Source organism: Phyllobates terribilis, unplaced genomic scaffold, assembly GCF_046119375.1.
Source record: "Phyllobates terribilis strain yellow unplaced genomic scaffold, ASM4611937v1 Scaffold_2__4_contigs__length_985480577, whole genome shotgun sequence".
Classification (NCBI taxonomy): Eukaryota; Metazoa; Chordata; class Amphibia; order Anura; family Dendrobatidae; genus Phyllobates; species Phyllobates terribilis.
The window spans coordinates 21,489,668-21,511,144 of record NW_027362762.1 but is presented as its reverse complement, the minus strand read 5'-3'; the positions used below and the strand labels follow the sequence as shown (position 1 = coordinate 21,511,144).

Below are 21,477 nucleotides of genomic sequence, written 5' to 3'. Positions count from 1 at the left end.
CCTCTGCTGTGCTGCAGGCAGCTCCTCCTCAGTGCTGCAGGCTGCTCCATCCCTCAGCAGTAATGCAGGCTGCGCCCTCCCTCTGCTGTGCTGCAGGCTGCGCCCTACCTCTGCTGTGCTGCAGTCTGCTCCCTCCTTCTGCTGTGCTGCATGCTGCGCCCACCCTCTGCTGTGCTGCAGGCATCCCCCCCTCTGCACTGCTGCAGGCTGCGCCCTCCCTCTGCTGTGCTGCAGGCATCCCCCCCCCTCTGCACTGCTGCAGGCTGCTCCCTCCCTCTGCTGTGATGCAGGCTGCTCCCCCCTCTGCTGTGATGCAGGCTGCTCCCCCCTCTGCTGTGATGCAGGCTGCTCCCCCTTATGCTGTGCTGCAGGCTGCTCCCCCCTCTGCTGTGCTGCAGGCTGCTCCCCCCTCTGCTGTGCTGCAGGCTGCTCCCACCCCCCCACTCTGTTGTGCTGCAGGCTGCTCTCCCCTCTGCTGTGCTGCCGGCTGCTCCATCCCTCTGCTGTGATGGAGGCTGCTCCCCCCTCTGCTGTGCTGCAGGCTGCTCCCTCCCTCTGCTGTGCTGCAGGCTGCGCCCTCCCTCTGCTGTGCTACAGGCTACGCCCTACCTCTGCTGTGCTACAGGCTACGCCCTACCTCTGCTGTGCTGCAGGCTGCTCCCCCCTCTGCTGTGCTGCAGGCTGCTCCCTACCTTTTCTGTGCTGCAGGCTGCTCCCTCCCTCTGCTGTGCTGCAGGCTGCACCCTCACTCTGCTGTGCTGCAGGCTGCGCCCTCCCTCTGCTGTGCTACAGGCTACGCCCTACCTCTGCTGTGCTACAGGCTACGCCCTACCTCTGCTGTGCTGCAGGCTGCTCCCTACCTCTTCTGTGCTGCAGGCTACTCCCCCCTTTGCTGTGCTGCAGGCTGCTCCCTCCCTCTGCTGTGCTGCAGGCTGCACCCTCACTCTGCTGTGCTGCAGGCTACTCCCCCCTTTGCTGTGCTGCAGGCTGCTCCTCCCTCTGCTGTGCTGCATGCCATCACTAGGGGGAGCTCACTATATACAGATTTATACAGTCACCACTAGGGGGAACTCACTACATACAGATTTATACAGTCACTACTAGAGGGAGCTCACTATATACAGATTTATACAGCCACCACTAGGGGGAGCTCACTACATACAGATTTATACAGCCCCCACTAGGGAGAGCTCACTACATACAGATTTAAACAGTCACCACTAGGGAGAACTCACTACATACAGATTTATACAGTCACCACTAGGGAGAGCTCACTACATACAGATTTATAGCTCCAACACTAGAGGGAGCTCACTACATACAGATTTATACAGCCACCACTAGGGGGAGCTCACTACATACAGATTTATAGCTCCAACACTAGAGGGAGCTCATTACATACAGATTTATACAGCCCCACTAGAGGGAGCTCACTACATACAGATTTATACAGCCCCACTAGAGGGAGCTCACTGCATATAGATTTATACCGCCACCACTAGAGGGCAATCACTGCATATAGATTTATACCGCCACCACTAGAGGGAGCTCACTGCATATAGATTTATACCGCCACCACTAGAGGGAGCTCACTACATACAGATTTATACAGCCACCACTAGGGGGAGCTCACTATATACAGATTTATACAGTCACCACTAGGAGGAGCACACTACATACAGATTTATACAGCCATCACAAGGTGGAGCTCACTACATACAGATTTATACAGTCACCACTAGGGGGAGCTCACTACATACAGATTTATATAGCCACCACTAGGGGGAGCTCACTACATACACATTTATACAGCCATCACTAGGAGGAGCTCACTACATACAGATTTATACAGCCTCCACTAGGGGGAGCTCACTACATACAGATTTATACAGCCTCCACTAGGGGGAGCTCACTACATACAGATTTATACAGCCACCACTAGGGAGAGCTTACTATATACAGATTTATACAGCCACCACTAGGAGGAGCTCACTACATACAGATTTATACAGCCTCCACTAGGGGGAGCTCACTACATACAGATTTATACAGCCACCACTAGGGAGAGCTTACTATATACAGATTTATACAGCCACCACTAGGAGGAGCTCACTACATACAGATTTATACAGTCAGCACTAGGGGGAGATCACTGCATACAGATTTCTACAGCCACCACTAGAGGGAGCTCACTACATACAGATTTATACAGCCACCACTAGAGGGAGATCACTACATACAGATTTATACAGTCACCACTAGAGGGAGATCACTACATATACATTTATACAGCCACCACTAGAGGGAGATCACTACATACAGATTTATACAGCCACCACTAGGGGGAGCTCACTACAAACAGATTTATACAGTCACCACTAGAGGGAGATCACTACATACAGATTTATACAGACACCACTAGAGGGAGCTCACTACATACAGATTTATACAGCCACCACTAGAGGGAGATAACTGCATATAGATTTATACAGCCACCACTAGAGGGAGCTAACTACATACAGATTTATACAGACACCACTAGAGGGAGCTCACTACATACAGATTTATACAGCCACCACTAGGAGGAGCACACTACATACAGATTTAAACAGTCACCACTAGGGGAGCTCACTACATACAGATTTATACAGCCACCACTAGGAGGAGCACACTACATACAGATTTATACAGTCACCACTAGGGGAGCTCACTACATATAGATTTATACCGCCACCACTAGGGGGAGATCACTGCATACAGATTTATACAGCCACCACTAGAGGGAGCTCACTACATACAGATTTATACAGCCACCACTAGAGGGAGCTCACTACATACAGATTTATACAGCCACCACTAGAGGGAGATAACTGCATATAGATTTATACAGTCACCACTAGAGGGAGCTAACTACATACAGATTTATACAGCCACCACTAGAGGGAGCTCACTACATACAGATTTATACAGCCACCACTAGGAGGAGCACACTACATACAGATTTATACAGTCACCACTAGGGGAGCTCACTACATACAGATTTATACAGCCACCACTAGAGGGAGCTCACTACATACAGATTTATACAGCCACCACTAGAGGGAGATCACTGCATATAGATTTATACAGCCACCACTAGAGGGAGCTCACTACATATACATTTATACAGTCACCACTAGGGGGAGCTCACTACATACAGATTTATACAGCCACCACTAGAGGGAGAAAACTACATACAGATTTATACAGCCACCACTAGAGGGAGATCACTACATACAGATTTATACAGCCACCACTAGAGGGAGATCACTGCATATAGATTTATACAGACACCACTAGAGGGAGCTCACTACATACAGATTTATACAGCCACCACTAGGAGGAGCACACTACATACAGATTTATACAGTCACCACTAGGGGAGCTCACTACATATACATTTATACAGTCACCACTAGGGGGAGCTCACTACATACAGATTTATACAGTCACCACTAGAGGGAGAAAACTACATACAGATTTATACAGCCACCACTAGAGGGAGATCACTACATACAGATTTATACAGCCACCACTAGAGGGAGATCACTGCATATAGATTTATACAGTCACCACTAGAGGGAGATCACTGCATACAGATTTATACAGCCACCACTAGAGGGAGCTCACTGCATATAGATTTATACAGCCACCACTAGAAGGAGCTCACTGCATATAGATTTATACAGTCACCACTAGGGGGAGCTCACTACATACAGATTTATACAGCCACCACTAGAGGGAGCTCACTGCATATAGATTTATACAGCTACCACTAGAGGGAGATCACTGCATATAGATTTATACAGCCACCACTAGCGGGAGCTCACTACATATAGATTTATACAGTCACCACTAGGGGGAGCTCACTACATACAGATTTATACAGCCACCACTAGAGGGAGCTCACTACATATACATTTATACAGTCACCACTAGGGGGAGCTCACTACATACAGATTTATACAGCCACCACTAGGGGGAGCTCACTACATATAGATTTATACAGCCACCACTGGAGGGAGCTCACTACATACAGAATTATACAGCCACCACTAGGAGGAGCTCACTACATACAGATTTATACAGCCCCCACTAGGAGGAGCTCACTACATACAGATTTATACAGCCACCACTAGCGGGAGCTCACTACATACAGATTTATACAGCCACCACTGGAGGGAGCTCACTACATACAGAATTATACAGCCACCACTAGGAGGAGCTCACTACATACAGATTTATACAGCCCCCACTAGGAGGAGCTCACTACATACAGATTTATACAGCCACCACTAGCGGGAGCTCACTACATACAGATTTATACAGCCACCACTAGGAGGAGTTCACTACATACAGATTTATACAGTCACCACTAGAGAAGATCACTACATACAGATGTATACAGTCACCACTAGGGGGAGCTCACTACATACAGATTTATACAGTCACCACTAGAGGTGTTCACTACATACAGATTTATACAGCCACCACTAGAGGTGTTCACTACATACAGATTTATACAGCCACCACTAGGGGGAGCACACTTCATACAGATGTATACAGCCACCACTAGGGGGAGCTCACCACATACAGATGTATACAGCCACCACTAGGGGGAGCACACTTCATACAGATTTATACAGTCACCACTAGGGGGAGCTCACTACATACAGATGTATACAGCCACCACTAGGGGGAGCACACTTCATACAGATTTATACAGTCACCACTAGGGGGAACACACTACATATATATTTATACAGTCACCACTAGGGGGAGCTCACTACATACAGATGTATACAGCCACCACTAGGGGGAGCTCACTACATACAGATTTATACAGCCACCACTAGCGGGAGCTCACTACATACAGATGTATACAGCCACCACTAGGGGGAGCACACTTCATACAGAGTTATACAGTCACCACTAGGGGGAGCTCACTACATACAGATTTATACAGCCACCACTAGAGGGAGCTCACTACATATACATTTATACAGTCACCACTAGGGGGAGCTCACTACATACAGATTTATACAGTCACCACTAGGGGGAGCTCACTACATACAGATGTATACAGCCACCACTAGGGGGAGCTCACTACATACAGATTTATACAGCCACCACTAGGGGGAGCTCACTACATACAGATTTATACAGCCACCACTGGAGGTAGCTCACTACATACAGATTTATACAGCCACCACTAGCGGGAGCTCACTACATACAGATTTATACCGCCACCACTAGGAGGAGCACACTACATACAGATTTATACAGCCACCACTAGAGGGAGATCACTGCATATAGATTTATACAGTCACCACTAGGGGGAGCTCACTACATACAGATTTATACAGCCACCACTAGAGGGAGCTCACTACATACAGATTTATACAGTCACCACTAGGGGGAGCTCACTACATACAGATTTATACAGTCACCACTAGGGGGAGCTCACTACATACAGATTTATACAGTCACCACTAGGGGGAGCTCACTACATACAGATTTATACAGTCATCACTAGGGGGAGCTCACTGCATACAGATTTATACAGCCACCACTAGGAGGAGCTCACTACATACAGATTTATACAGCCACCACTAGGGGGAGCACACTTCATACAGATGTATCCAGCCTCCACTAGGGGGAGCTCACTACATACAGATTTATACAGCCACCACTAGGGAGAGTTCACTACATACAGATTTATACAGTCACCACTAGGGGGAGCTCACTACATACAGATTTATACAGCCACCACTAGGGGGAGCACACTTCATACAGATGTATCCAGCCTCCACTAGGGGGAGCTCACTACATACAGATTTATACAGCCACCACTAGGGAGAGTTCACTACATACAGATTTATACAGCCACCACTAGGAGGAGCTCACTACATATAGATTTATACAGCCACCACTAGGGGGAGCTCACCACATACAGATGTATACAGCCACCACTAGGGGGAGCACACTTCATACAGATTTATACAGCCACCACTAGGAGGAGCTCACTACATACAGATTTATACAGCCACCACTAGGGGGAGCTCGCTACATACAGATGTATACAGCCACCACTAGGGGGAGCACACTTCATACAGATTTATACAGTCACCACTAGGGGGAGCACACTACATACAGATTTATACAGCCACCACTAGGGGGAGCACACTTCATACAGATTTATACAGTCACCACTAGCGGGAGCTCACTACATACAGATGTATACAGCCACCACTAGGGGGAGCACACTTCATACAGATTTATACAGTCACCACTAGGGGGAACACACTACATACAGATTTATACAGCCACCACTAGGGGGGAGTACACTTCATACAGATTTTTACAGTCACCACTAGGGGGAGCTCACTACATACAGATTTATACAGCCACCACTAGGGGGAGCTCACTGCATACAGATTTATACAGCCACAACTAGCGGGAGCTCACTACATACAAATTTATACAGCCACCACTAGAGGGAGCTGATTACATACAGATTTATACAGCCACCACTAGAGGGAGCTCACTACATACAGATTTATACAGTCACCACTAGGGAGAGCTCACTACATACAGATTTATACAGGCACCACTAGAGGGAGCTGATTACATACAGATTTATACAGCCACCACTAGAGGGAGCTCACTACATACAGATTTATACAGTCACCACTAGGGGGAGCCCACTACACACAGATTTATACAGTCACCACTAGGGAGAGCTCACTACATACAGATTTATACAGCCACCACTAGAGGAGCTCACTACATACAGATTTATACAGTCACCACTAGGGGGAGCCCACTACACACAGATTTATACAGTCACCACTAGGGGGAACCCACTACATACAGATTTATACAGTCACCACTAGGGGGAGCTCACTACATACAGATTTATACAGCCACCACTAGGGGGAGCCCACTACATACAGATTTATACAGTCACCACTAGGGGGAGCTCACTACATACAGATTTATACAGCCACCACTAGGAGGAGCTCACTACATACAGATTTATACAGTCACCACTAGAGGGAGCTCACTACATACAGATGTATACAGTCACCACTAGGGGGAGCTCACTACATACAGATTTATACAGTCACCACTAGGGGGACCTCACTACATACAGATTTATACAGTCACCACTAGGGGGAGCTCACTACATACAGATTTATACAGTCACCACTAGGGGGAGCCCACTACACACAGATTTATACAGTCACCACTAGGGGGAGCTCACTACATACAGATTTATACAGTCACCACTAGGGGGAAACCAATACATACAGATTTATACAGTCACCACTAGGGGGAGCTCACTACATACAGATTATACAGCCTCCACTAGGGGGAGCTCACTACATACAGATTTATACAGTCACCACTAGGGGGAGCTCACTACACACACATTTATACAGTCACCACTAGGGGGAACCCACTACATACAGATTTATACAGTCACCACTAGGGGGAGCTCACTACATACAGATTTATACAGTCACCACTAGGGGGAACCCACTACATACAGATTTATACAGTCACCACTAGGGGGAGCTCACTACATACAGATTTATACAGTCACCACTAGGGGGAACCCACTACATACAGATTTATACAGTCACCACTAGGGGGAGCTCACTACATACAGATTATACAGCCTCCACTAGGGGGAGCTCACTACACACAGATTTATACAGCCACCACTAGGGGGAGCCCACTACACATAGATTTATACAGTCACCACTAGGGGGAGCTTACTACATACAGATTTATACAGTCACCACTAGGGGGAGCTCACTACATACAGATTTATACAGTCACCACTAGGGGGAACCCACTACATACAGATTTATACAGTCACCACTAGGGGGAGCTCACTACATACAGATTATACAGCCTCCACTAGGGGGAGCTCACTACACACAGATTTATACAGCCACCACTAGGGGGAGCCCACTACACACAGATTTATACAGTCACCACTAGGGGGAGCTTACTACATACAGATTTATACAGTCACCACTAGGGGGAACCCACTACACACAGATTTATACAGTCACCACTAGGGGGAGCTCACTACATACAGATTTATACAGGCACCACTAGAGGGAGCTCACTACATACAGATTTATACAGTCACCACTAGGGGGAGCTCACTACATACAGATTTATACAGTCACCACTAGAGGGAGCTCACTACATACAGATTTATACAGTCACCACTAGGGGGAGCCTTAGTGGTAAATAAATTGATGGAGAATAGAAGATATGCTTGAGGTTTCTGACATTTAACTTTGCCGATTCCTAGAATAAAGCCGCCCTCCTCTCCTCACTGTAGATCCTCGGCCTTATGTGCCCTCCTAGTCGTGCAGGTGGAGGACAGACTTACCTGCACTGAACGTCCTCATAGTCGGCTGAGCCGCTCTCCTTTTTGTCGTCTTCATCGCTCTCTGGACTTTTAACATTCAGGTGCCGGAAGCCGGTGAGAACAATCCCATCAATCTGTAAGAAGGAGATCCAGAGCGCGGTCACATCTCGTACATGTCACGCCATCAGTGAGTTAAAGGGGCACTGACCTTAAAAGTGCTACCCTGCCCCGAGGATCACATGACCGCCCATGATTAGATCAGTATCTGAGCACAATTAACCCGGACTTCATATAAGAAAATATTACAGAACTTTCTAACAGATTTTCTTCATATCATTATTCTCATGGTAAAAAAATAACATTAGAAAGTTACAGAACTTCTCAAAATACTGGGCCTTCAAAACATATGTACAGGAGAGAGAGGGGCCGCGAAGACCACCTAATTATCCACACCCTAAGCCTGTCCGTGTCAATGGGAATCTGCACTGTAATGTCGGCGAGCAAAGAAAATCAGAGGTCTCTTCAGAGGCCAATCAGGGGGAGGCCATCGTATAGAAATAGAGGAACAGAGGCCGCAGCAAAGCGGACAGAGCACTTCACAAAGGCCGCGGTTATATTACAGGGAGGGACTGAATACATATGTAGAACCCTATAGTGATAGCAACCTTTAGACAGGACCCCTTTAATATATTCAGACCCCAAATCAAAACTCAGACTCTAAATGCCCTAAACCCCCTGAATATAATCAGACCCAGACCGTATATTAACATCAGATCCCAGACCCTCTAAATCTAATCAGACCCAGACCCTATATTAACATCAGACCCCAGACCAGACCCTCTAAATATGATCAGACCCCAGACCAGACCCTCTAAATATATTCAGACACCAGACCCTATATTAACATCAGACCCCAGACCAGACCCTCTAAATATGATCAGACCCCAGACCAGACCCTCTAAATATATTCAGACACCAGACCCTATATTAACATCAGACCCCAGACCAAACTAATTTCTTATTATCAGACACTCTAAACTTATTAAGACCCCAGAACACAACTCTATAATAATATAAGATCCCTGACCAATATAATACCAGACCCCAATATTACCATCAGAGATCGATTAAACACATATACAGTCGTGGCTGAAAGTGTTGTCACCCTTGAAATTGTTCCAGAGAATGCAGTATTTCTCCCAGAACATTATCACAATTCCACATGTTTTGTTATTCACAGGTTTATTTCCTTTGTGTCTATTGGAACAACACAAAAAACCTGAGAAAAAAGGCGAATTGGACATAATTTCTCACAAAACCCCAAAAATGGGCGAACAAAATTGTTATCACCCTCCTTAATATTTGGTTGCACAGCCTTTGGAATAAATATCTACAATCAATCACTTTCTATAACCATCAGCTTCTTCCACCTCTCAGCTGGGATCTTGGACTCTTCTTACAATCTGCTCCAGGTCTCTCATATGTGAAGACGTCTTCTCCCAACAGTAATTGTAAGATCTCTCCACAGGTGATCAATGGGATTTAGATCCGGACTCATTGCTGCCACTTCAGATCTCTCCAGCGCTTTGTTTCCATCCATTTCTGGGGGCTTCTTGAAGTATGTTTGGCGTCATTGTCCTGCTGGAAGACCCATGACCTAGGACGCACACCCAGCTTTCTGACACTGGCCACTACATTGCAACCCAAAATCCTTTGGTAATCTTCATGATTTAATGATACCTTGCACACACTCACGGCTCCCAGTGCCAGAGGCAGCAAAACAACCCCAAAACATCTTTGAACCTCCACCATATCTGACTGTAGGTACTGTGTTCTTTTCTTTGTAGGCCTCATTCCATTTACGGTAAACAGAAGAATGATGTGATTTACCAAAAAGCTCTATCTTGATCTCATATGTCTACAACATGCTTTCCCAGAAGGATTTTGGATTATTCATGTACATTTTTAGCAAACTGCAGTTTAGCTTTTTTATGTCTCTGTGTCAGCAGTGGGGTCCTCCAGGGTCTCCAGCCATAGTGTTTCATTTCATTGACATGCAGACGGATAGGTTGCTCTGACATTGATGCCCCCTGAACCTGCAGGACGGCTGGAATTTCTCTGGAACTTGATTGTGGTTGCTTATCCACCATCCCGGACTATCCTACGTTGCAACCTTTCATCAGTTTTTCTCTGCCGTCCACGTCCAAGGAGATTAGCTACAGGACCATGGGTGGTATACTTCCTGATTATGTTGTGTACCGTGGACAAAAGAACATTAAGATCTCTGGAGATGGACTTGTAAACTTGAGATTGTTGATATTGTTCAACAATTTTTGTTCTCAAGTCCTCAGACAGTTCTCTTCTCCATGCTTAGTGTGGCACACACAGACACATAATGTAAAGATTGAGTCACCTTCTCCCCTTTTTATCTGGTTTCAGGTGTGATTTTCATATTGTTCACACCTGTTACTTGCCACAGGTAAGTTTGAACAAGCATCACATGCTTGAAACAAAGTTGTTTACCCACAATTTTGTTTGGCCCATTTTGAGGCTTTTGTGTGAAATTATGTCCAATTTGCCTTTTTTTCTCTGTTTTTTTTTGTGTTGTTCCAATAAACACAAAGGAAATAAACCTGTATATAAGAAAACATGTGGAATTGTAATAATTTTCTGGAACAATTTCAAGTTGCCAACACTTTCGGTCACGAGTGTATTACCATCGGACTCCGAAACAGACCGCTATATAAAGATCAGAAACTAGACCTAAAGCATTTCTTAATATCAGACCAGACCCTCAAAATACATTCAAACCCCAGACCAGACACCAGACCCCTATATTACCATCAGACCCAGACAAGATCCCTATATTAAACATCGGAGCCCAAACCAGACCACTACATAAACACCAGACCCCAGATTTCCTCCACTCATGGTTATTGGTTGGGTGAAGTCATTTATTGTCAAACTCCTGTGTCTTCTCTTTTTAGATCTTAATGACAACAAAAAACATCCAAATGACCCTGATCAGAAGTTCACATACCCCAGCTCTTAATACCGTGTATTGCCCCCTCTAACATCAATGACAGCTTGAAGTCTTTTGTGGTAGTTGTGGATGAGGTTCTGTATTTCCTCAGATGGTAAAGCTGTCCATTCATCTTGGCAAAAAGCCTCCAGTTCCTGTAAATTCTTGGGCTATCTACATGAACTGCGCGCTTGAGATCTCCCCAGAGTGGCTCAATGATATTGAGGTCAGGAGACTGAGATGGCCACTCCACAACCTTCACTTTGTTCTGCTGTAGCCAATGACAGGTCGACTTGGCCTTGTGTGTTGGATCGTTGTCATGTTGTAACGTCCAAGTACGTCCCATGTGCAGCTTCCGGGCTGATGAGAGCAAATTTGCCTCCAGTATTTGCTGATAATTTGCTGCATTTATCTTTCCTTCAACTTTTACCAAGTTTCCTGTGCCTTTGTAGCTCACACATCCCCAAAACATCAGCGATCCACCTCCGTGCTTTACTGTAGGAATGGTGTTCCTTTCATCATAGGCCTTGTTGACCTCTCTCCAAATGTAACGTTTATGGTTGTGGCCAAAAAGTTCAATTTTGGTCTCATCACTCCAAATTACCTTGTTCCAGAAGTTTTGAGGCTTGTCTCTGTGCTGTTTGACGTATTGTAGGTGAGATACTTTGTGACATTTGCGCAGTAATGACTTTCTTCTGGTGACTCGACCATGCAGCCCATTTTTCTTCAAGTGCCTCCTTATTGTGAATCTTGAAACAGCCACACCGCTAGTTTTCAGAGAGTCCTGAATTTCAGCTGTTATTTGTGGGTTTTTCTTTGCATCCCGATCAATTTTCCTGGCAGTTGTGGCCAAAATTTTTGTTGGTCTACCTGACCGTGGTTTGGTTTTTCCAGAGCCCCTGATTTTCCATTTGTTAATCACAGTTTGAACGCTGCTGACTGGCATTATCAAATCCTTGGATATTTTTTTGCATCCCTTTCCTGTGTTAGACAGTTCTACTACCTTTCCCCGTAGATCTGTTGACAATTCTTTTGCTTTGCCCATGACTCACAATCCAGAAACGTCAGTGGCTGGATGAAAGATGCAATAGTCTGTCTGGATCCCAGAAACTCACTCAGCTTTTATGCACACACACTGACTACACGCAAACAGGTCACAAGTGAGGATGTTACCTTTAGTAGCCATTCAACCCCATTTGTGTCAAATTCTGTGCATGTTATCAGGCCAAAATCACCAGGGTATGTGAACTTTTGATCAGGGTCATTCGGATGTTTTTGGTTGTCATTAAGATTTAAAAAGAGAAAACACAGGAGTTTGACAATAAATGGCTTCACCCAACCAATAACCATGAGTGGAGAAAAAGGTTTTTGTCATAATTCATATTCTCTGAAACAAGGCCAAGAAAGGAAAAATTCTGCCGGGGTATGTAAACTTTTGAGTACAACTGTATATAACTCCATAGCCAGAAGCTTCTGGCAATGCCAGACCCCTGTATTCATGTCCGGCTCTATACCCGACCACACGACGCTGCCCCTCCTCCCTGTGTGACCTCTATATAACTCCCGGACTGCTCTTACATCTTGGCTCAGCTCATAGATGCATCCGGAGTTGCGATCTCGTATCTCCGACTTCTGAGGACCTGAAACGGCAAGAAAGAGAAGAGAGAAGTGAGATCCAGGAGCGAGCGGAGTACATCCCAGGGGGGACTGCGACCGACATATGGGGGCTTCAGATCCTCACCACATATAACACCACTGCTTCCTGCCACTAAATGGTTTACATCCCGAACCCCATACAGAACTGATACTGCTCACAGCTGAGCTTCTGTTACATTTGTACCTTCCTCTATGACACAACCACAGCAGCAGCACAAGATTTTCTCCTAGAATATTTGTTACAATGTATAAGTAGAGGAAAATATTATAGGAGAAGACTGGAGACAACTGTAACAAAGCCACAGCTGTGAAACAGGCCCCTGGATGGAAACAGGAATGCCGCCAGTCACTGACAGCAAGCAGAGGCGGGGGCTTATGTTTCTAATGACTCTGCTGGCCGGGTTCGACCCCTCTAGCTGAACCCACACACTTAAAAGTTCAAAAACGCCAAAAGTCATAAAACTTTAAGGCAACTACCGACAAGAAAAAAAAAGTTAACTTTTACTTACAAAACAAGTTAGTGAGCCGCGCCCACGGGGGGGTAAAAGGGTAAATTCATGTATAAAAGCAAAAAATAAACCCAGAGAAGCAGCACCGCCCCCCAAAGACATCACTGGCCCCCCAAGAGAACAACGGCGCGAGGATAACGGAACACAACTTACTGTCACGCGGAGGCGGGGCCGGCGTAGGAGGCGGGTCTCTGGGAAACACGCGGGGGAGGGGCTTAGGGATAGAAAGGAACTGAACCACGGGATCATCATCGAATCTTACATCATCCGAGGCAGGAGACGAGCTGCGAAATAACAGAACAGACGATCAGTGACATCGCCACGGCCTAAATCACGAATATGTAAGCTTACATAGGACTGCAGGTGACATCTACTACATTATCTGTACTCAGAGAGTTATCACTGTGTTATCTGTGGTGTTACATAGGACTGCAGGTGACATCTACTACATTATCTGTACTCAGAGAGTTATCACTGTATTATCTGTGGTGTTACATAGGACTGCAGGTGACATCTACTACATTATCTGTACTCAGAGAGTTATCACTGTGTTATCTGTGGTGTTACATAGGACTGCAGGTGACATCTGCTACATTGTCTGTACTCGGAGAGATATCACTGTGTAATCTGTGGTGTTACATAGGACTGCAGGTGATATCTGCTACATTATCTGTACTCAGAGAGTTATCACTGTGTTATCTGTGGTGTTACATAGGACTGCAGGTGACATCTACTACATTATCTGTACTCAGAGAGTTATCACTGTTATCTGTGGTGTTACATAGGACTGCAGGTGATATCTGCTACATTATCTGTACTCAGAGAGTTATCACTGTGTTATCTGTGGTGTTACATAGGACTGCAGGCGACATCTACTACATTATCTGTACTCAGAGAGTTATCACTGTGTTATCTGTGGTGTTACATAGGACTGCAGGTGACATATACTACATTATCTGTACTCAGAGAGATATCACTGTGTTATCTGTGTTGTTACATAGGACTGCAGGTGACATCTACTACATTATCAGTACTCAGAGAGTGATCACTGTGTTATCTGCGGTGTTACATAGGACTGCAGGTGACATCTACTACATTATCAGTACTCAGAGAGTGATCACTGTGTTATCTGCGGTGTTACATAGGACTGCAGGTGACATCTACTACATTATCTGTACTCAGAGAGTTATCACTGTGTTACCTGTGCTGTTACATAGGACTGCAGGTGACATCTACTACATTATCTGTACTCAGTTATCACTGTTATCTGTGGTGTTACATAGGACTGCAGGATGGATGATATATAATAATCATTATTATTTTTTATTTCTATAAAGCCAACATATTCTGCAGCACTTTACAATTTTAGAGGAGACTTGTACAGACAATAAAGACTCACAGAACCGACATAACTCAGATACAGGAGGGTCTGGCTGCTCACAAGCTACAATCTATGGGGAAACAGGGGAGACGCAAAAGGTAAATGGTAAAATGTGCTTATATTGTACAATACGGCCATGATATAGTATAATGAACCCTGACCTCTGGTTGCTATGGCCGCTTCTTCTCAGTCATGTTCATACACAGAAAGAGGAGCAGCGGCGTCTCGGAACATGATAATACGGCTCCTCCTTCTGTGTATGAACATTAGGCCTCCGGCGGCTCAAGTAGAGACATGACTGAGAAGAAGCGGCCTCGCTCCCATAGCAACCAGGGATCAGGGTTCATTTTACAAACCATGTGACTGAAATCAACCAATCACAGTACAGCATTCTGACCTACTGAAAAGCTAATTGGTTATTGTCAGTCACAAGGATGAACCTGAAGAAGGAGGGATAATGGAGGCCGGACCCCGAATCATCACAGGAGCGGTGGGATCACACAGACGACCGCCCAACTACTGATGAACAGAAGCAGGGGCAGATCATGTGGTGCGCTATGCCCATTTACCATTATCTTTCTCCCCTGGCAGGAGGAGTTGTCAGACGGGCGCTGGCAGTGAGGGAAATTCAGCAGACGCCCGAGACTGCAGGGCGCAGACCCAAATCCAGGACCGTCCGCTGTATCCCGGGGGCCGTCCGCTGAGTCACCCCGGGGGCCGTCCGCTGAGTCACCCCGGGGGCCGTCCGCTGAGTCACCCCGGGGGCCCTCAGCTGTGTCACTCCGGGGGCCCACAGCTGAGTCACCCCGGGGGCCCACAGCTGAGTCATCAGGGCGGGGCCCTCAGCTGAGTCCTCGGGGGAGGGCCCTCAGCTGAGTCCTCGGGGGAGGGCCCTCAGCTGAGTCCTCGGGGGGGGGCCCTCAGCTGAGTCCTCGGGGGGGGGCCCTCAGCTGAGTCGTCGGGGGGGGCCCTCAGCTGAGTCGTCGGGGGGGGGCCCTCAGCTGAGTCGTCGGGGGGGGGCCCTCAGCTGAGTCGTCGGGGGGGGGCCCTCAGCTGAGTCGTCGGGGGGGGGCCCTCAGCTGAGTCGTCGGGGGGGTGCCCTCAGCTGAGTCGTCGGGGGGGGCCCTCAGCTGAGTCGTCGGGGGGGGGCCCTCAGCTGAGTCGTCGGGGGGGTCCCTCAGCTGAGTCGTCGGGGGGGGCCCTCAGCTGAGTCGTCAGGGGGGGGCCCTCAGCTGAGTCGTCAGGGGGGGGGGCGTCCGCTGAGTCACCCCGGGGGGGGACGTCCGCTGAGTTACGGGGGGCCCTCAGCTGAGTCACTCCGGGGGCCCTCAGCTGAGTCACCCCGGGGGCCCTCAGCTGAGTCGTCAGGGGGGCCCTCAGCTGAGTCGTCAGGGGGGGCCATCAGCTGAGTCGTCAGGGGGGGCCATCAGCTGAGTCGTCAGGGGGGGCCATCAGCTGAGTCGTCGGGGGGGGCCCTCAACTGAGTCGTCAGGGGGGGCCCTCAGCTGAGTCCTCAGGGGAGGGCCCTCAGCTGAGTCCTCGGGGGGGGCCATCAGCTGAGTCGTCAGGGGAGGGCCCTCAGCTGAGTCCTCAGGGGGGGCCATCACCTGAGTCGTCAGGGGGGGGCCATCACCTGAGTCGTCAGGGGGGGGCCCTCAGCTGAGTCGTCAGGGGGGGGCCCTCAGCTGAGTCGTCAGGGGGGGGCCCTCAGCTGAGTCGTCAGGGGGGGCCCATCAGCTGAGTCGTCAGGGGGGGCCCTCAGCTGAGTCGTCAGGGGGGGGCCCTCAGCTGAGTCGTCAGGGGGGGGCCCTCAGCTGAGTCGTCAGGGGAGGGCCCTCAGCTGAATCCTCAGGAGAGGGCCCTCAGCTGAGTCCTCAGGGGGGGGCCCTCAGCTGAGTCCTCAGGGGGGGGCCCTCAGCTGAGTCCTCAGGGGGGGGGCCCTCAGCTGAGTCCTCAGGGGGGGGCCCTCAGCTGAGTCCTCAGGGGGGGGCCCTCAGCTGAGTCCTCAGGGGGGGCCCTCAGCTGAGTCCTCAGGGGGGGGCCCTCAGCTGAGTCCTCAGGGGGGGCCCTCAGCTGAGTCCTCAGGGGGGGGCCCTCAGCTGAGTCCTCGGGGGGGGGCCCTCAGCTGAGTCGTCGGGGGGGGGCCCTCAGCTGAATCGTCGGGGGGGCGTCCGCTGAGTCACCCCGGGGGGGGCGTCCGCTGAGTTACGGGGGGCCCTCAGCTGAGTCACCCCGGGGGCCCTCAGCTGAGTCGTCAGGGGGGCCCTCAGCTGAGTCACCCCGGGGGCCCTCAGCTGAGTCACCCCGGGGGCCCTCAGCTGAGTCGTCAGGGGGGCCCTCAGCTGAGTCGTCAGGGGGGGCCATCAGCTGAGTCCTCAGGGGGGGGCCCTCAGCTGAGTCCTCAGGGGGGGGGCCCTCAGCTGAGTCCTCAGGGGGGGGGCCCTCAGCTGAGTCGTCGGGGGGGGGCCCTCAGCTGAGTCCTCAGGGGGGGGCCCTCAGCTGAGTCCTCAGGGGGGGCCCTCAGCTGAGTCCTCAGGGGGGGGGCCCTCAGCTGAGTCCTCAGGGGGGGCCCTCAGCTGCGTAGTCAGGGGGGGGCCCTCAGCTGAGTCGTCAGGGGGGCCCTCAGCTGAGTCGTCAGGGGGGGGCCCTCAGCTGAGTCGTCAGGGGGGGGCCCTCAGCTGAGTCGTCAGAGGGGGGCCCTCAGCTGAGTCGTCAGGGGGGGGGCCCTCAGCTGAGTCGTCAAGGAATATCACATCTTATTACAGTACAGGAGATATAAGAGGAGAGGTGATATCACATCTTATTACAGTACAGGGAGATATAAGAGGAGCAGTGATATCACATCTTATTACAATACAGGGTGATATAAGAGAAGCGGTGATATCACATCTTATTACAGTACAGGGTGATATAAGAGGAGCGGTGATATCACATCTTATTACAGTACAGGGAGATATAAAAGGAGCGGTGATGTCACATCTAATTACAGTACAGTGATATAAGAGGAGCGGTGATATCACATCTTATTACAGTACAGGAGATATAAGAGGAGCAGTGATATCACATCTTATTACAGTACAGGTGATATAAGAGGAGCGGTGATATCACATCTTATTACAGTACAGGGAGATATAAGAGGAGCGGTGATATCACATCTTATTACAGTACAGGGAGATATAAGAGGAGCGGTGATATCACATCTTATTACAGTACAGGGAGATATAAGAGGAGCGGTGATATCACATCTTATTACAGTACAGGGAGATATAAGAGGAGCGGTGATATCACATCTTATTACAGTACAGGAGATATAAGAAGAGCGGTGATATCACATCTTATTACAGTACAGGGAGATATAAGAGGAGCGGTGATATCACATCTTATTACAGTACAGGAGATATAAGAGGAGAGGTGATATCACATCTTATTACAGTACAGGGAGATATAAGAGGAGCGGTGATATCACATCTTATTACAGTACAGGGTGATATAAGAGGAGCGGTGATATCACATCTTATTACAGTACAGGGAGATATAAGAGGAGCGGTGATATCACATCTTATTACAGTACAGGAGATATAAGAGGAGCGGTGATATCACATCTTATTACAGTACAGGGAGATATAAGAGGAGCGGTGATATCACATCTTATTACAGTACAGGGTGATATAAGAGGAGCGGTGATATCACATCTTATTACAGTACAGGGAGATATAAGAGGAGCGTTGATATCACATCTTATTACAGTACAGGGAGATATAAGAGTAGCGGTGATATCACATCTTATTACAGTACAGGTGATATAAGAGGAGCGGTGATATCACATCTTATTACAATACAGGGTGATATAAGAGGAGCGGTGATATCACATCTTATTACAGTACAGGGAGATATAAGAGGAGAGGTGATATCACATCTTATTACAGTACAGGGTAATAAAAGAGGAGCGGTGAAATCACATCTTATTACAGTACAGGGTGATATAAGAGGAGAGGTGATATCACATCTTATTACAGTACAGGGTGATATAAGAGGAGCGGTGATATCACATCTTATTACAGTACAGGGAGATATAAGAGGAGCGGTGATATCACATATTATTACAGTACAGGGTGATATAAGAGGAGCGGTGATATCACATCTTATTACAGTACAGGGAGATATAAGAGGAGCGGTGATATCACATCTTATTACATTACAGGGTAATAAAAGAGGAGCGGTGATATCACATCTTATTACAGTACAGGAGATATAAGAGGAGCGGTGATATCACATCTTATTACAGTACAGGGTGATATAAGAGGAGCGGTGATATCACATCTTATTACAGTACAGGGAGATATAAGAGGAGCGGTGATATCACATCTTATTACAGTACAGGGTAATATAAGAGGAGCGGTGATATCACATCTTATTACAGTACAGGAGATATAAGAGGAGCGGTGATATCACATCTTATTACAGTACAGGGAGATATAAGAGGAGCGGTGATATCACATCTTATTACAGTACAGGGAGATATAAGAGGAGCCGTGATATCACATCTTATTACAGTACAGTGATATAAGAGGAGCGGTAATATCACATCTTATTACAGTACAGGGTGATATAAGAGGAGCGGTGATATCACATCTTATTACAGTACAGGAGATATAAGAGGAGCGGTGATATCACATCTTATTACAGTACAGGTGATATAAGAGGAACGGTGATATCACATCTTATTACAGTACAGGGTGATATAAGAGGAGCGGTGATATCACATCTTATTACAGTACAGGAGATATAAGAGGAGCAGTGATATCACATCTTATTACAGTACAGGAGATATAAGAGGAGCGGTGATATCACATCTTATTACAGTACAGTGTGATATAAGAGGAGCAGTGATATCACATCTTATTACAGTACAGGAGATATAAGAGGAGCCGTGATATCACATCTTATTACAGTACAGGGTGATATAAGAGGAGCGGTGATATCACATCTTATTACAGTACAGTGATATAAGAGGAGCGGTGATATCACATCTTATTACAGTACAGGAGATATAAGAGGAGCAGTGATATCACATCTTATTACAGTACAGGTGATATAAGAGGAGTGGTGATATCACATCTTATTACAGTACAGGGAGATATAAGAGGAGCGGTGATATCACATCTTATTACAGTACAGGGAGATATAAGAGGAGCGGTGATATCACATCTTATTACAGTACAGGGAGATATAAGAGGAGCGGTGATATCACATCTTATTACAGTACAGGAGATATAAGAGGAGCGGTAATATCACATCTTATTACAGTACAGGGAGATATAAGAGGAGAGGTGATATCACATCTTATTACAGTACAGGGAGATATAAGAGGAGCGGTGATATCACATCTTATTACAGTACAGGGAGATATAAGAGGAGAGGTGATATCACATCTTATTACAGTACAGGGAGATATAAGAGGAGCGGTGATATCACATCTTATTACAGTACAGGGAGATATAAGAGGAGAGGTGATATCACATCTTATTACAGTACAGGGAGATATAAGAGGAGCAGTGATATCACATCTTATTACAATACAGGGTGATATAAGAGGAGCGGTGATATCACATCTTATTACAGTACAGGGAGATATAAGAGGAGAGGTGATATCACATCTTATTACAGTACAGGGTAATAAAAGAGGAGAGGTGATATCACATCTTATTACAGTACAGGGTGATATAAGAGGAGCGGTGATATCACATCTTATTACAGTACAGGGAGATATAAGAGGAGCGGTGATATCACATCTTATTACAGTACAGGGTGATATAAGAGGAGCGGTGATATCACATCTTATTACAGTACAGGGAGATATAACAGGAGCGGTGATATCACATCTTATTACAGTACAGGGTAATAAAAGAGGAGCGGTGATATCACATCTTATTACAGTACAGGAGATATAAGAGGAGCGGTGATATCACATCTTATTACAGTACAGGAGATATAAGAGTAGCGGTGATATCACATCTTATTACAGTACAGGTGATATAAGAGGAGCGGTGATATCATATCTTATTACAATACAGGGAGATACAAGAGGAGCGGTGATATCACATCTTATTACAGTACAGGAGATATAAGAGGAGCGGTGATATCACATCTTATTACAGTACAGAAGATATAAGAGGAGCGGTGATATCACATCTTATTACAGTACAGGGAGATATAAGAGGAGTGGTGATATCACATCTTATTACAGTACAGGGTGATATAAGAGGAGCGGTGATATCGCATCTTATTACAGTACAGGGAGATATAAGAGGAGCTGTGATATCACATCTTATTACAGTACAGGAGATATAAGAGGAGCGGTGATGTCACATCTTATTACAGTACAGGGAGATATAAGAGGAGCGGTGATATCACATCTTATTACAGTACAGGAGATATAAGAGGAGCGGTGATATCACATCTTATTACAGTACAG

At 47.1% G+C, this 21,477-nt stretch overlaps 1 protein-coding gene across 5 annotated transcripts in view; it reads right to left on the bottom strand.

The window, feature by feature from the left end:
• Window positions 1-21,477, bottom strand: part of ARAP1 (ArfGAP with RhoGAP domain, ankyrin repeat and PH domain 1) — a 534,432-nt gene that overhangs the window by 341,019 nt on the left and 171,936 nt on the right. For all 5 annotated transcript variants that reach the window (XM_073661183.1, XM_073661187.1, XM_073661186.1 and 2 more), the window contains exons 3-5: window positions 13,775-13,905; window positions 13,035-13,096; window positions 8,456-8,568 (exon numbers count right to left, since the gene is read on the bottom strand). In XM_073661183.1, coding sequence (XP_073517284.1) covers window positions 8,456-8,568; window positions 13,035-13,096; window positions 13,775-13,905 — 306 coding nt within the window. The remainder of the gene's footprint in view (window positions 1-8,455; window positions 8,569-13,034; window positions 13,097-13,774; window positions 13,906-21,477) is intronic.